General features: G+C 46.6%; 1 protein-coding gene across 1 annotated transcript in view; it reads right to left on the reverse strand.

Annotated features, from left to right (window-relative positions):
* ITM2A (integral membrane protein 2A) overlaps window positions 1-15236 on the reverse strand; it is a 107250-nt gene that overhangs the window by 78324 nt on the left and 13690 nt on the right. Inside the window, exon 2 of the mRNA XM_086918751.1 lies at window positions 14873-15004. Coding sequence (XP_086774877.1) covers window positions 14873-15004 — 132 coding nt within the window. The remainder of the gene's footprint in view (window positions 1-14872; window positions 15005-15236) is intronic.

Consider the following 15236-nt stretch of genomic DNA (forward strand, 5'->3'; position numbering starts at 1 on the left):
GCTGCCAGCTCACGACTAGGACCCCTCGAAATGCCACGAGTTGTCCCCCGGCGAGGTGAAGCAAATGGAGCAGTTTGTGAGCAAGTACAAGCACGACGTGCTGGGAGTGGGGGATGTCAAGCTCCCAACCGAGGTGGAGGCCCAAGCAGCGGGGAGGGGGAGGAGAATTGCGACACGGCGGGCAGGGGAGGGGGCCGAGAGGGGAGAGCTGGTGATGAAATCAGTGCACAAGGTAGACTAACACAGGGGTGGGGGGCAACACAGGGGCGGCAAGAGAAGCACATGATGAAAGGAAGAAGGCAGAGTGTGAGGAGTGATAGCAGCACGGTGTAGGGGAGAAAAGCTCATGACAGAACAGTAAGCATGGGGAGAAGGACACAAGAGTGAACCACAGAGGGCAGCAGAGGGGGGCATGTGAGGTGAGCATAGGAGGATGAGAGATGAAAAGGACACGCGCTTCAGTGTAGTCACAGCAAAGGATCCCACACGAGCGCGTCTTGCAGGCCACAATACAAAGTTAGAACGAAACATCAGGATGTCAGTGTATTTCACGCAATGCCTGCACGTTGTATCAGTCAGGGGGTGTGTTTCGTCTTACCTTCCTATCCACTCGGGGATCACGTCTGCACGCACCACGACACAGAGAACAGGAATAAAGGACAAAGAGAACAATGACGAGAAAGAGGCTAAGAAGGCGGCAAACAGAGAAAGACAATGGAAAGGAAAAGGTAGGAGACACAGAAAAGAGGGGAAGACACATGAAGCACGAGTAAGAGATAGAGACAAGGTGGGACATGACTGCGCTGCCCTGGTGCGTAGTCCAGCTGTGTGCAGACAGACACTAAGTCACTGCCACGGCAAGATCCTGCGACACCGTGGGTGGATCTAGATGGGCATCGTCCCTCCCACTGGCGAAGGCCTGGGATGTGTGTGTGGCATGATGGCGGGGCGGGAGGGGGGGGGGATATCAAAGAGCCATCCTTAGGCGGCACTGCGAGGGCCCCCACCGAACAGGGGCTTCACCGCCAGACAAGCACGTAGAGGCCGGCATCCAGGGCTCTCCCTGCTACTGCCAAACAACCAGCCTGCAAGGCCCAGCAAGACTGAAATAGAACCGGGGGAGGAGCCCGCTATAAATAGACGGAGCATGCTCGGGGAATAAGGATTGTTCATGCAAACAGGCAGCGAGAGAGAGGGAGAGTCTGTGTGTGTGTGCGTGTGTGTGTGTGTGAGAGAGAGAGTGTGAGACACAGGCGAGAACGGTAGAGACGAGCGGGGTAGGTAAGAGGCGAGACAGAGAGAAGAGAAAGGCATCGGAGAGAGGCCCTTCCAGAAGGAGAGAAGAGGAGGAAGAGATTCCGACCGGGTAGAGATGGGAAAAGGGTAAAATAAACAAACAAGAACTTTGCTCACAAGCAGAAGATATGGAAATGTGTGCCAGGGGACTGCTTAAATAAGATGCTTTGTATGTGTAAATGTATGTGCTGTTTCGAAATGGAATCAAACGTGGACAGAAGGAAATGAGTGTGTACACAGCTCCAACAAGCCGGAGGGAAGAGAGGGGAGGGGGGAGGAGAAATGCGACACGGCGGGAAGGGGAGGGGGCGGAGCGGGTCAAATCAACAAACAAGCCGGAGGGAAGAGAGGGGAGGGGGGAGGAGAAATGCGACACGGCGGGAAGGGGAGGGGGCGGAACAGGGGAGGGGGCGGAACGGGGGAGGGGGCGGAGAGGGGACATGCACGCGCCCGTGACTTTTAAGGTCAATGCGCATGCGCATAAGCTTAATGCGCATGCGCATTGACCTTAAAAGTCACGGGCACTGCAAGGAATCGCCACGATTCCTTGCAGTGCAGATAAAGTGTGGATAACTCGCAATACTCTCGCCTTGCTCGATGCGCATGCGCATCGACAGGCGAGACCTAAAAACATTGTCATTTACAATAACAACAACTCAAAATTTCCTAATGCGAGACCTATTGGCTATGCCAATGCTTGTTTTGTTTCGGTGTCATTTTGAAGATAAAAATATTTCCTATTTTTATAAATTGGTGTTGGATTTTTGTGTGCTGTATCTCAATAATTTACTGAATTGGTGTTTTTAAATGCTTTACATACCGGTCTTTAAAGTTAAGCTATCGAGGGTTAAGCATGGGTATATTTTCGAAGACCTATACTGTGCCCTATATTGGGTTAGTGGTATTATTGCCAGTGGTAAATGCGTATTTACCACTACTAACCCACTTACCAACATTTGGTTTTCAGCTGTGTGGATGAGGACTTGTGTATGAAAAGTAAATCTTTCAATAAAGTGAATTAAGATTTTAAAGATCCTCTAAATTGTCTTAGAACAAAATGTTTGAGTTTGATTTTGGGAATTTGGACTAAACTGTTTAATCCATTATTTTGATTTTCCAACATTGGTCTAAGTCTGTGATGATCGTTTTTGTCACCCAAAACTAGGGACTCATGGAGCTAAAAATTGCAAAAATGCCCAAGTTCAGGATGGCTGATCTTGTTGGAAGATGGCAGATCTAAGCTTAGCAGTGTAAGCTTAAAGGGCTGCCTGCTTCCAACAAGATTAGGACAACAGGATTGCTTAAGACCCTTAGGGCCTGGGCAGCAGAGCAGATTCAAGAGGGGTGGGGGGTGAGTTGAGTGTGCCCCCACCTCACCCAAGAGGGGGGTGAGGTTAGTGCCTCTTCCATAGTTCCCAGTGTTAACCATGTGCTTCCAGAAGGTGGTTTGAGGGCAGGGTTCCTGTACTCAGGAACGATCACTATCCTTTGCAGAAAGGCAGCTTGAGAGCCAGTTAGCTTCCATTGCCTTGGAAAGGGAGAAACTGGAGTTGGCTAAGAGGAGTTGGGAGAGGGAGGAGGAGAAAGGAAATGGTGGCAGTGAAAATAATGAAGAGTTTCTAGAGGGATAGGACATGTATACACTTACTTTCCCGGTAATAGTTTAAAAGAGCCCCAGCATCACAAAATGGATGCTGCTGCCACAGACACAAGTCTGACCTCCTGCTGCTGGACGAACATCCAGCAGTGGAGGCCTGGACAATAGGTTTCCTGTCCAGGGAGGTGCCAGCACCAACCAAGACAGGCTTTAGTGTATTGGGGCAGGGTGGGTGCATTCAGTGAATGCTTTTCAGACACTGCCTAGGGCACACAATGTGTCCCAAGCATTTCCCAGTTCAAACCGGTTGCTGGGGCACTCAGCCCCATCTCTGGCGCGAAACTGGACAAAGGGGAAGGGGTGTAACCACCCCCTCCCCACGTCCTCTCACAGGTGGGACCCGAGAGTTAGTCGAACATCTAAACTTAGTATAAGTATAGGAGCTCAGTCACTGAGACTTTAGATTACCCTGGACGAAACTCTGAAGAAGAAATCTTGGACCTTCAACATCCATATCGACTGGAAGATGGAAGAAATCTCCCTTGGGGTCAAGGAGCAACTCCCCTGTTCAAACAGGTACCAAAGAAGCATCTTGCCGGTCTGCATTTTCGAGGCTGCCGCCGGATCCCAAAGAATCTGCTACAAAGGACACAGACTTCCAGACATCTTCAAGGCCGGCACGAGTCCCCAGCGAAGCTGGGACCTGTAGCTATCACGAGACGTGGCACTGGAACTCCTGGACATCGTGCACATTTGCTAGTGTATCAACTTCCCAAGCTTTCCCGAAGTTGTGCATTGGGCTACTTGTAGTCCAAGCCCTGAGCACCTTTTGCATCGAAGATTGTGTGCTTACACTCCACAAGTGTTCCGTGGGCCCGCGTTCAGCATTTCCGCTCGAGGTGCCTTCGCGATCCCTAATCCGTTGGCTAGTGGGTCCCCACAAAGGAATCTACTTTGTTTCTTGGGCTTTCCTGGTTGCTCCAGACATGCTCCGACTCCCCTCCAAAGGGCGAGTCCCTCAGACCTTGCTGGTCTGCACCGAAGCCCATCTTGTCATCTTGCGTGTGTTGCTGTTGCCAAGGCTTGTTGGGTCCAATCCGGATACCGACGCTGCAGGACTCGACATCCGGCGTGGGACAGCTTGAATCCAGCTCCTGGTTGTCGTCAACGCCTCCTGGACCTCGTGGCTGAAGAGTTAAGCTTCACAGGCTTCACTTGAAAGCACCCAACATCGGCTGGCATACTCATGTCGACATCCTGTTCACTGGCTAGTGACCTAGACTCTGTCCCCTCTGCTTTCAGGTTCTTCAGATCTCCGATCCACCCTGGTCTGTCACTTTAAGGCAGCCTTAAAAAGTGACAGACACAAATAAATGTTTTTCACCCTTAAAGTTGAAAGTGTGCAGCACGTAAATCACTTAAACTATGGAAGCTCGTGTAGCCAAGAGAGCTTCCAAAGTGACTACTATGTTTAAAACTGGGGCTAAACCAGATGAAACTCCGGTGGCTTCCACAACACCCACAGCTTCGGACAGCACTGTGAAGCAACAGTTGAATGCTTTGGAGAAATTGTATAAAAAAATGAGATCAACAAGAGTTGGGAAGCCATTGCTCTAGAGAAATATGTGGAAGTAAAACGCATTCCTCGTGGCCTAAGGATCTTCACAATGCCTACGCATTCAGAAGTAAAGAAAGAATTAATAGAGCAATGGATTGACAACAACACACAATGTTCATTAAACATGATGCTCATTCTGGTGAAACATGCACGAATTGAGGTGGATGAGATCACTCAAAAAATAAAAGAATTGGAAGATAAAATATCAAGCGACAGCAACCAAGAGGAAGTTGTTAAACTACGCAAAGAGATGGAAGTGAGACTGGACTCTTATGAGAGTGAGATTGAAGAGCGAAAAGAGCGCAAATTCCAAAGAGACGAACAAGATTACATTAATGGTAGAATTCTCACGTTTGCCAGAAGGTATGACAATTTGAAAAAGAACTATCCCTTGCAAAAACTGACATCAAGTGCAAGTGAGTCTAGTATTAGCGATGATGGTTCAACACGCAGCACCTACCAGGCAAAAAACTGGACTGTTTTAGAGGAAGTCGAACTGATCAACTTGGAGAAAAGCACTGCGAGAGGCGGGGGAAGGGGAAGACGACCATACCCCAGCAGAAGAGGAAGAGGAAGGGGAATATCAAACCAGACAGCCCCCGCACAAGCACCAGAAAAACCCGCAGGTCCAAGCGGAGAAAGGCGACAGTACCCCCTTCGCAACCGCAATCCGAGACCAACTTAATAGTGAATCTTTCGGATTATCAGCTAACTGAAATTGAACGAAGTGTTTTGAATAAAGGATTGTCATTTTGTCCTGAAGCTCATTTTGACTATACAGAAACACGGATAGACTTTTATAAGTACATCAGGAAGCTGAAATTAGCGAAAGTACATGCTGGAAAACAGAGCGAACCTGCTAATACATTGGAAGAAAATATGGATGATGTTCAGTTCAATACTATTGCGGAAATACCAGACTTAAACAGTTTTGAATCGCTTTTTGACTTAAATGGTACTTCAATTTCAGACTCAGAAATGTTGGAAGAGTTAAATATTCAAACTGATGAAAGACCAACCACCGGATTAAAAAGAAAATCAAGATATTATCCGATACTATCACCAGGCAATAAAATAGACCTGTTTTCTGAGGCAATTATAAAGGAACTGGACAACCTATCAAAAGTGAGAAACAGCACACGTGAGAACCTTTCAAAAACTGAACGTGAAGCCATTAAGATATTAATGGAGAATGAACAAGTTACCATAAAGCCGGCAGACAAGGGGGGCAATATTGTGCTAATGAGAACATCAGACTACAAATGCGAAGCCATGAGACAACTGAATCAAGAGAACAACTATCAGAAAATGGAAACTAATCCATATGTGAATATGAAGAAGGAATTACAAGAGCATTTGGAAACTTGGTATGCAAAGGGTTTAATTGATGAGGACGAAAAGAAATACTTAACCATTGACCACCCAATAACACCCTGTATATATTTTCTTCCAAAAATTCACAAGACTCTAAATCATCCCCCAGGAAGACCTATTGTCTCATCATGTGGCTCGCTATACGAAAATGTGTCCAACTACGTTGACAAATTTCTAGCTCCTATTGCCCAAAGTCTACCTTCTTACATAAAAGATACCGGTGACTTTTTGAGAATTCTTATGAATGAAAGTTGGAATTCAGAATACCTGCTAGTTACCATTGATGTGGTCTCGCTATACACTTCGATCCGCCATGAGGTCGGGATGCAAGCATGTGAGTATTACCTCAAACAGCGCAGTATTGCATATCTGGAACATTCAAAAATGCTAATCAAGATGATTGACTTGTGTTTGAGGAACAACGTATTTCTCTTTGATAAACAATTGTTCAAGCAGATATGTGGTCCTGCCATGGGCATTTCTCTATCTCCCAACTACGCGAACATCACTATGGGGTGGTGGGGGAAGACTATAGCATGGAACCAGGACAACCAACAGGATCTAAACCGAATAATATTATGGGTGCGTTATATAGACGACCTGTTTATTATTTGGCATGGGACAGATATCCAGTTTCGTAGCTATTTTAACAAACTGAATGAGAACGAACTGGGTCTACAATTCACATGCAACACTAGCACACAGGAAATAGACTTTTTAGACACTAAGATATATGTGTCTAATGACAAACTTGAATCTACCCTTTTCCGTAAGAAAACAGCAACGAACAGTGTGCTACACGGGACCAGTTTTCATCCCAAATCCCTTCTAAACAGCATACCATATGGGGAATTCACGCGCCTGAAGAGAAATTGTTCAGTACCAGAGGATGCTGAAAGAGTAATACAAGAAAGTAAGTGCAGGTTCAGAGCAAGAGGATATGAGGAAAGAGTGCTGACCAAATGCAAAAGAAAAATTGATTTGAAAACAAGGACTCAAACACTAATGGAACAGACTAAAAGAACAGAAACGAGTGCATCTCCAAGATTCATAACGACATTCAGTAAAGAAAGTGGAAACATTGCTCGTATAATGAAAAAATACTGGCACCTTCTGTCAGGGGATCCTGACATTGGAACCACCCTCGGTGAAGCACCGTTAATAACATACAAAAAGAACACATCCCTAAAGGACTTACTGGTCAGAAGTTATTTTCAAGAAAAACCGAAATCAAACTGGCTACAAAATCAGCGAAAAGGTTTTCAACCATGTAACTCCTGCTAGGCATGCAAAATCGGCAAAAGCATGAAAGCAATTGAAGAACCAGACGGCAAAATGATGAAAATTGATTAACAGATCACCTGTTCTTCAAAAAACGTAATATACATTGTGGAATGTAAATGCGGAATGAAGTACGTGGGATGTACAACTTGCATGCTAAAAAAACGGATTTTGGAACATATCCGAGCGGTAAAAAACTCAAACATGCAATATGCCACTGCAAAGCACATGAGCTTATGTCAAAATGGAGACTGGAGACAAATGCAATTCTACGGGGCAAAAATGCTTGACAAATTGGAAAGAGGTGGAGATGTAGTTCGAAAATTACGTCAAATTGAGTCGCGGATGATAATCAAACTCAGAACGAAGCATCCGAAAGGCATGAATTTCGGAGAGGATCTGCACATTCAGCTGGAATGAAATGTTCTTTAAATTAAATGGGTACTATACCCCGTATTTCTAGACATTAACCCTTTCGATGCTGATGACGAGCTCAGCTCGTCATGATGCACGGGTGAGCTGTGCTGATGACGAGCTGAGCTCGTCATGAAACAATGGGAAAGCAAAGGATCCAGCATTAGAGGGGAAAACGCCTAGCAGCCAAGGTGTTAAGAACATTATTAAGAACTGCGACTAAGGGTACTATACCCAATAATTGCCTTACTGATAAAGCCACAGTGAACTATCAGTCACACAAGTGTAGCAATTGAAAAGCACACAATGTCTTTCTTTTGTTTTATTTCAATTTCACTAAATGTAACTACAATTCCCATAATGCCTCATAATCGGCTCACGATGGGATAGTATAAAAAGCAACACTGTGGAGGGACTAACCGACCGTGAGCAAGGCCAGTTGTGGCTGAAACGCGTTGGTGGGGTGAAGTCTTAATAAAGAAGGCTTAAAAGTATCCTGGTTGTGCCGCCTCCTTTGTATACATACATACATATATATATATATATATATACACACACATATATATACACACACACACACACACACACATATATATATATATATATATATATACACACACACACACATATACATATATACATTTGCGAGGGAGAATGGATGAGGGCGAGCTATTTTTAGGTCCTACTCGCCCTTTCTGGCGAGTAGGAAGACAAACTAACTTTTGTCCTCCGTCTTGGAAAACGGAGCAAAAGTGACAATATAACTAGATTTAAAGGCATTTTTATTGCTCACAAAGGGGCTAAGCAATAAAGATGCCTTTAAATCTTGTTAACTTGTCACTTTTGCTCCGATTTCACAGACAGAGGTCAAGTAGGTTGCACTTGGGTCGAGGGGATTTTCCAAGTAACTAGACCTGCAGGACTAGTACAATTTTTCAGATTTGTCGAGCCCTGATATATATACATATACACCTGGTGTGGTGCTGGTAAAACAAGCTGCTTTACATTCCTTCAAGACTTAGCCTGAAGGTTGCTCTCCACAGCTACCACTAGGATAGCTTTCTATAAAGTTTGTCTTCAACCTACCATCAATAAGGGTTGTTTGGACTGGTGCAAGGTGCCCACTAGAATAGTGGACATCATATGCCAGGCCAACTTCTCACCGTAGAGACCTAGTAAATGCAGCCGAGTGGGTAAGAACCCAGGGTTACAATCAGCACCAGGGGGATGAACAGAAGAATGGAGAACAGGTCCCTCCCCATGGGAAAGCCCAGGGAAAAGAAGGCCAATAACAAAAGAAGTCCTCCAAAGGACAACAAAAACCTGAACAAAGTGGGGCATCCGAGCCAACCCAAATTCAAAAGGGAGGGGGTATCAGGGAAAGAATGGTAGGTTTTTTGATCCCTGAATGGTGGGTTAGTGTTTGGACTGTAACTAGACAGGGATTGCCAGTGTGGGGGTGGAGAGTGGTGCCCCAGAGAGAGAGATAGGCTGGTGGTAGAAGCAACCTTAGTGCCCCTGGATGGGGTGAATATTGCAACCCTTTCTGCCTTTACTACAAACATGGATAACTACAAGCAGTGGCCTAAAAGTTAATGGGGCTGAGATGGAGGCAATCAGAGACACAGGGCTAGTGTAACTATGGTCCTGGACCAGCTGGTGCCTCGGGAGCAGTTGCTACCTGGTGACATATACAGATAGCACTACCAAACTCCATGTGGACAACATCTATAAGACCTTCCCTCAGGTGGTTACGGGCTCTGACTTTGGGGGCTCATCCCCCTCAGCCTATATACTGGTCACCTTTCCACCAATCACTGAGGCTGCACTACATGTACTCTGCAGGAAGGTTAAATCTGGCTCCACGGCTGACCCCATGAAGTCTGACCATCTTATGAGACTACTACCTGTGCTTCTTACACCTCCAGGCCAGGTCATTAACATGTCCTCGTCTAGGGCTACGGTTCCCAGGTCATGGAAGCAGGCTAGGGTATTTCCTCTATTAAAGAAGCCCACCCTCGATCCAGCTAAACACGGAGAACTTTCCTCTTGGGCAAAGCACACATTCATAGGACTGAAAGGAAAGTCAGAACTAGTCGTCCGGCTGCACGTAAAGAATACTGAGATGGCAACCACCGTCTACACTATCCGGGTGCTACACAGAGGACTGGGACATGTATGAAATGGAACCAACAAGGCAACATGTCTTACGCAGAATAAAAGGACACTCATAACGCAAAAAGGGCGTGCAGTAAGAGTCAATGTTGCCCTGACATGAGGCGGGAGACCATCGAATCTGCATAGCTATCAAAAATGTCCACGCCATTGAAAGGTAGATCCCCAAGAGCATCCCGAACATTGTCCGGGACACGACTGTCACGCAGCCAAGCACGGCGGCGCAAAGCCACGGACCGAGCAAGAGCTCGTACCACCGAGTCAGTGGCGTCAAGAGAAGAGCGAAGGGAAAATTGCGCCATCATGCAGAAGGCAGATGAATTCAACCCGCGGGCCTTCTGGAATTGAAGGTAGAAGAGACTCGACCAAGTCTCAAAGGGTACAGGATGCGCGTGCGAACACGCAAGCTGTATTCAAGGCGCAGATGCCAGCACTAGCAGAGGCGAAAAGCTGGCGACCACATGCATCTAACCACCTAGACTCCCTGGTGGGATGCAACAGACGCAGGGCAGAGGAAGACTAAGTCGAAGGCTGCCTGGACAACTAGGTCCTGAGCCCAAGGGTGAAGGGACAGACAGAGCCGACGAGCTATGGCCCGATCAACAGGGTCACCTGAGGACGCCTCGCCATGTGCCCAGCACGATGTCAAACAAGGAGGCCCCAAGGGGTAGCAAAGGCTCCACTTCAACCGGCTCCATATGGAGAAGTTCCAACAAAGGAGCAGAAGGCAGAGGAACCACAGGAGGCTGAAAACAAAGAATAACAGCTGCCCTGTGAATAGCTCATGCGTAGGTAGCTCTAGACTGAGTTGCCATCCGGGGAGGTGGCAATAACCCATTCGTAGGGGATGGCTGATTCGGAGTCCACGCCACACAAGGTTCCTGCACCATGGGCCAATATGGCCACAGATCAGGGAAGTCCAGAGGAGCCTCAGCGTGTGGCATAAGAGGAGGCGCCTACAAAAGGGGGTGGTGATGGACGGAGCATCTGAATCAATCAAACACTCACCCAGTCAAAAGATCTGGGTTTAATCCATCACCGCTCTTTAGCCCACTCTGCCACCCCAGTTCAGACATGGCCATATGCAAATCAGTCTGACCGTGTGCTTCATGGGAACCGTCCAGCCCGAACTGCAAAGCCATGTCTTCCCTGGACCGGAAACAAGCTTCCGAGGACCGGTTTCTGGCATTCCAGCCGTCTTCAGCCCGGCTTGCTTGAATCCAGTGGCAAAGTGAACAAGGGACTCACGTCTGAGCATACCCTGCCACATTTACGGCGGCCAAAAGCAGTACAAATGGGGGCGCCGGCACCGATCAATGCCGCCTGGGAGTCGCATCGACGTCCAAGGAGTCGGTGGAATATCAACCTCCTGAAATAGAGGCGATGTGGACGTGGGCACTGGCATCGACGGACGTCGAGCCGGAGACGTCTGGATGTCGAGGACCTCCAAGGGGGACTTGGGCTGAGCGCCATCCGACATCGATCCCACTGCAACATGTGGGTAACAGAGCGCAGAGCCCGGCGCCGCCTCAGACGTTGATGCAGGGAGACGCTCAGGGCTATGCGGAGACTGACGGGGTGGGCTAGACGGACGACTGGGATGACCACTGGGCCAGGTCCCGTCGGCGTTGAATAGTTCCGGAACTGGTGCCGATGCACACAGCCGGACGAATCCGCCGGCGAAGGCCTGACATGAGTACCTTCCATCTCTATGGGACCTTAAGGCGCACCAGGGAGAAGGGGGACTCAAGTAAGAGCGGAGTGCTTCAGAATAAACCTCCATTTAAGCTTGTGCCGCTCCAGCACCTGAAAAGGGGGGAAGGGGAGGTCGGAGCAGGCACCCACTTCACGGGTATGGGAGGAAGACCTCTTGGACTTACTTTTATGTTTCCTCGCCTCAAAACAATATCTGTGGGAACGACCTCGGGAGTGCACTCGATCCCGTAAAGACTTTGGTTTCATCCGCTGACAAATCGACACACTCTTTGGAGTCATGGTGCACTCCGAGGCACCACATACATATGGTGTGTGGGTCCGTTACCGACATTTGACGTGCACAGGTCTCACACGCCTTAAAGCTCGAAGGCAGCGCACACTGTTTCGGGATGCTGAAGACTTCGAGAAGACCCGAAAAATAGGTCAAGGAACCGCGGATTTTCCAGGATCCGCGTTTGGACGCGACAAAGGAGAAAGCTGACATCAGCACGCCGGGAGGGGCATATATGGCTCCACTGACGTCATGTCTGTGGACGATAGCAGGGCGTAACCGTGCAGTGCCACCCCTGGCGCGTAGAGGTGCTGCTGCAGAAAGTTTTCTGTATCCAGTCTGATGCCTGGGGACATTCCAAGTTAAGGAATCTGCGGCTAGACGTCTCTATCAGATGTTCTCTGCTGGCTCAACCCTCTGCTGGGTTATTTGGACCCTTCCATCCGACAGATTATCCACTGGCATCTGTGCTGTTGAGACTGGACTATGCCAGCTTGCTTTACCTGGGGGCCAACAAGACGGAGATTTCAAGACTGCAGAGTGTCCAAATTGTAGCCGTCAGAACTCTTCTTGGCATGCCTAGACGCTGCTTCACCGGCAGTGCAATTCGTCAGCTACATTGGCTACCGGTGGCGAGACGGGTGGAATTCAAGTCTCTCTGCTTTGCGTTTAGGATCCTGAATTCTCCTGCCCTGGCATCTTAGCGGGCCTGCTTTCCGCCTACACTCCCTCTCATCATCTCCGCTCAGAAGGTCAACACCTGGTAGTTGTTCCCCGGGTCAGGAGGGTCTGCACTGGTGGGTGCTCCTTTCGCACACTGGCAGCTATGCTTTGGAATGGCCTTCCTGTACCTATCCAGAGTATGGATAACTATCTAGCATTTCGGAAAGCACTGAAGACATATCTTTTCCCTTCTCTTTATGATCGGAGTGGTCAGAAGTAGAGAACTTCTATAATGTACTAGGGGCCTTATAGGGGAGGTCATGCCAATCATAGGGGTACCATTACCCATAGTGTACCCTAGTGTATGTAGGTGTTTCAACTGTATTCTAAGTAGCTTCAGCATAGCCCTGGGCCTGGTTAAGCAGAACCAGGGGACAGTGAAAGTCAAGTACCACCAGTCAGCAAAAAAATGGGGGGTGGGGGGGTGTAGGTGGTGGAGACACTTTGCAACAATGAGGCTTTAGACAGCAAAGAGCAACTATGCAGCTGTTAATGATATAGGAGTTGACGGGAACTTCATGAGCGATTTGGTCATCAATACGTTTTTGGTTGATAAAGATACTCATGATAATAGCGGAGTAGTCACCAACACTGGATGAGTCATAGAGGAGTAAAGGAACTGCAATTCTTAGCGACAGGTTAACAGACTTGTGAGAGGCCAGTCTCTTGAAGTCCCTGAAAAGGAAGTACAGAGATTTTGGGATGGAGGCAGAGGGTCGTGCCGTGGACTTTCAACTCATGCGACACATTTTCATTTCTCCTAGTTCTGCAAAAGCGAAAGCATTACTGACCGTGTCGCAGGCTCTCCTTTGGGCATTCACAAAGATGTCTTGGCGTTCTGGCAGAAAAAGCCCGCCAAACATTAGCGTTGTGATTTATGGATAGGAGGAAGGAAGTTAGTGTATGCATCAGGAAAGTTATCAAAGTATTGTTCTTGTTCCAGCACAACCCTTACAAGACTGGAACAGAAATTTCTGAAGAAATATTACTCCAATTAAACGGCTAACCACACAACCTAGTGTTCCCAGAGCTAAAGACAGTGGTGGAGTCCAGGAAAACAAATTCAGCTGATTTCAAGCAAAAGTTAGTACTTATCTACGCAGTGTCTGCTGCTTGAAAAACAAAATACCTTTTTAAGGCAGCTTCTCCTATTAGAATATTGGGAGCTCCATTGAAAACAACTGAGTGCTCTGGGCTTCTAATGGCCAGTAGAATCTCAGAGCCCCAACATTTCAATATTGTTTTTCACAGCTGTTGCTGTAAACAAAGGCCTCAAGGAGAACGAGGGGATTTCAATCCCCTCGGGCCACGTGAGCCCTTTGGATCATTTGTTAAAACATTCTGCAGTCTAGTAGCAGAATGTTACATTATCGTATGCCAGCCATTAAATTCAGGCTCTATTGTTAAAGGCCCTGACCTTTTACTAGGGCCTTTAAAGGACAGTATAGCCCGCAACGGTAGGCTATATGAAAACATTTTGAACGTTGAAATAAAGTAAAGTAAAGTTCCACATGGATTTTCCTCACACTATGTGTGACAAAAATCTGCGATACACTTCTGTGGAATACAGAGCATGTATTTTATTGGCAGGAGTACCGTCCAATACAATGAGGGATGTGGGTTACTCACAGTACAGCAATGTATTGCATTAGGTTAGTAGATTTAGAGTGTATGGATGTATGTGTGTATATAGCAGTTTTAAAGGGCTAGCCTAACCATATATTTCTCATGTACCTTTGAGTATTGTAAATTAGTATTAGTATAGTATTTCTATAGCGTAAACCTAGCCAAAAGGCAGGCGTGTTGCCTCATGCCGATACTGTTTTAATTGTACAGGGAAAATAAACATAACTTCTTGTAAATTGAGTGATGGCTGGCGATACCTATCTGTTGAGGTTGGGGATAGATGAATAGTCAAGATCCTAGTTGGATGCACTAAGAGCACACATTTCCAGGAGCTTTTTCTTTGCTCCCTGGCTCTGGACATTCATTCAATATGCTCAAACATTATTTTGCCCCTTGGTCATCAATGACCACATGGTCTGATAAAAAATAAAAAGAACGACCACAGTGAGTTATGTGTTATTTTTAGTTCTACAAATGGAAAAGAAATACCGTTGGCGTTATTTATTTGGTTTGCATTGAAAATTTAGACTTCCAACAGTATTTCAGTTTGTATTCAACCTCACTGCATAAAGTTGTCATTTTCACAGTTGGACAAAATACAAACGTATGGGAGTGAATTTATAAAGAGCACAATTTGAGAAATTGTGAGCTAGTAAAAAGTAAATAATTAGTATAATTTTTTAGGAAATTGAAACACTGCTTTAATATTAAATCATTAACGTGACATGGATACCTATATGAAACTATACAGAACTTAAATCTAACAAAGAAAATATATTACCTTAGGCATGAAATACTTGTAGATGCAGGCGCCACCAACTATCAGCCCAGCAAGGATGAAAGCAAGTCCAAGGAGTGTAAGTAAACACCTTCCAGTTGAGTTGTCTGTTCGATGAGTCACAATTTCAGGATCCTGCAACAAAAAGGTATTTTGTCATATATAGTCTGCTTATTAAATCAGCCTTGGTCAATACACCAAAGATCATCACTAAGGAAAATCACTAAACATTTGGAGATGATGGAACCCTTTACTAGAAAAACAAAATGATTTTGGAAAATCCAAGACTGCTTTTTTGCTTAACTTTATACCCCACTATGGGAGGGTTGGATGAAAGCCTCAAACAAATCAAAATGTACACAAGCAG

The sequence above is a fragment of the Lissotriton vulgaris genome, chromosome 4_1, assembly GCF_964263255.1.
Source record: "Lissotriton vulgaris chromosome 4_1, aLisVul1.2, whole genome shotgun sequence".
In the NCBI taxonomy this organism is placed as follows: Eukaryota; Metazoa; Chordata; class Amphibia; order Caudata; family Salamandridae; genus Lissotriton; species Lissotriton vulgaris.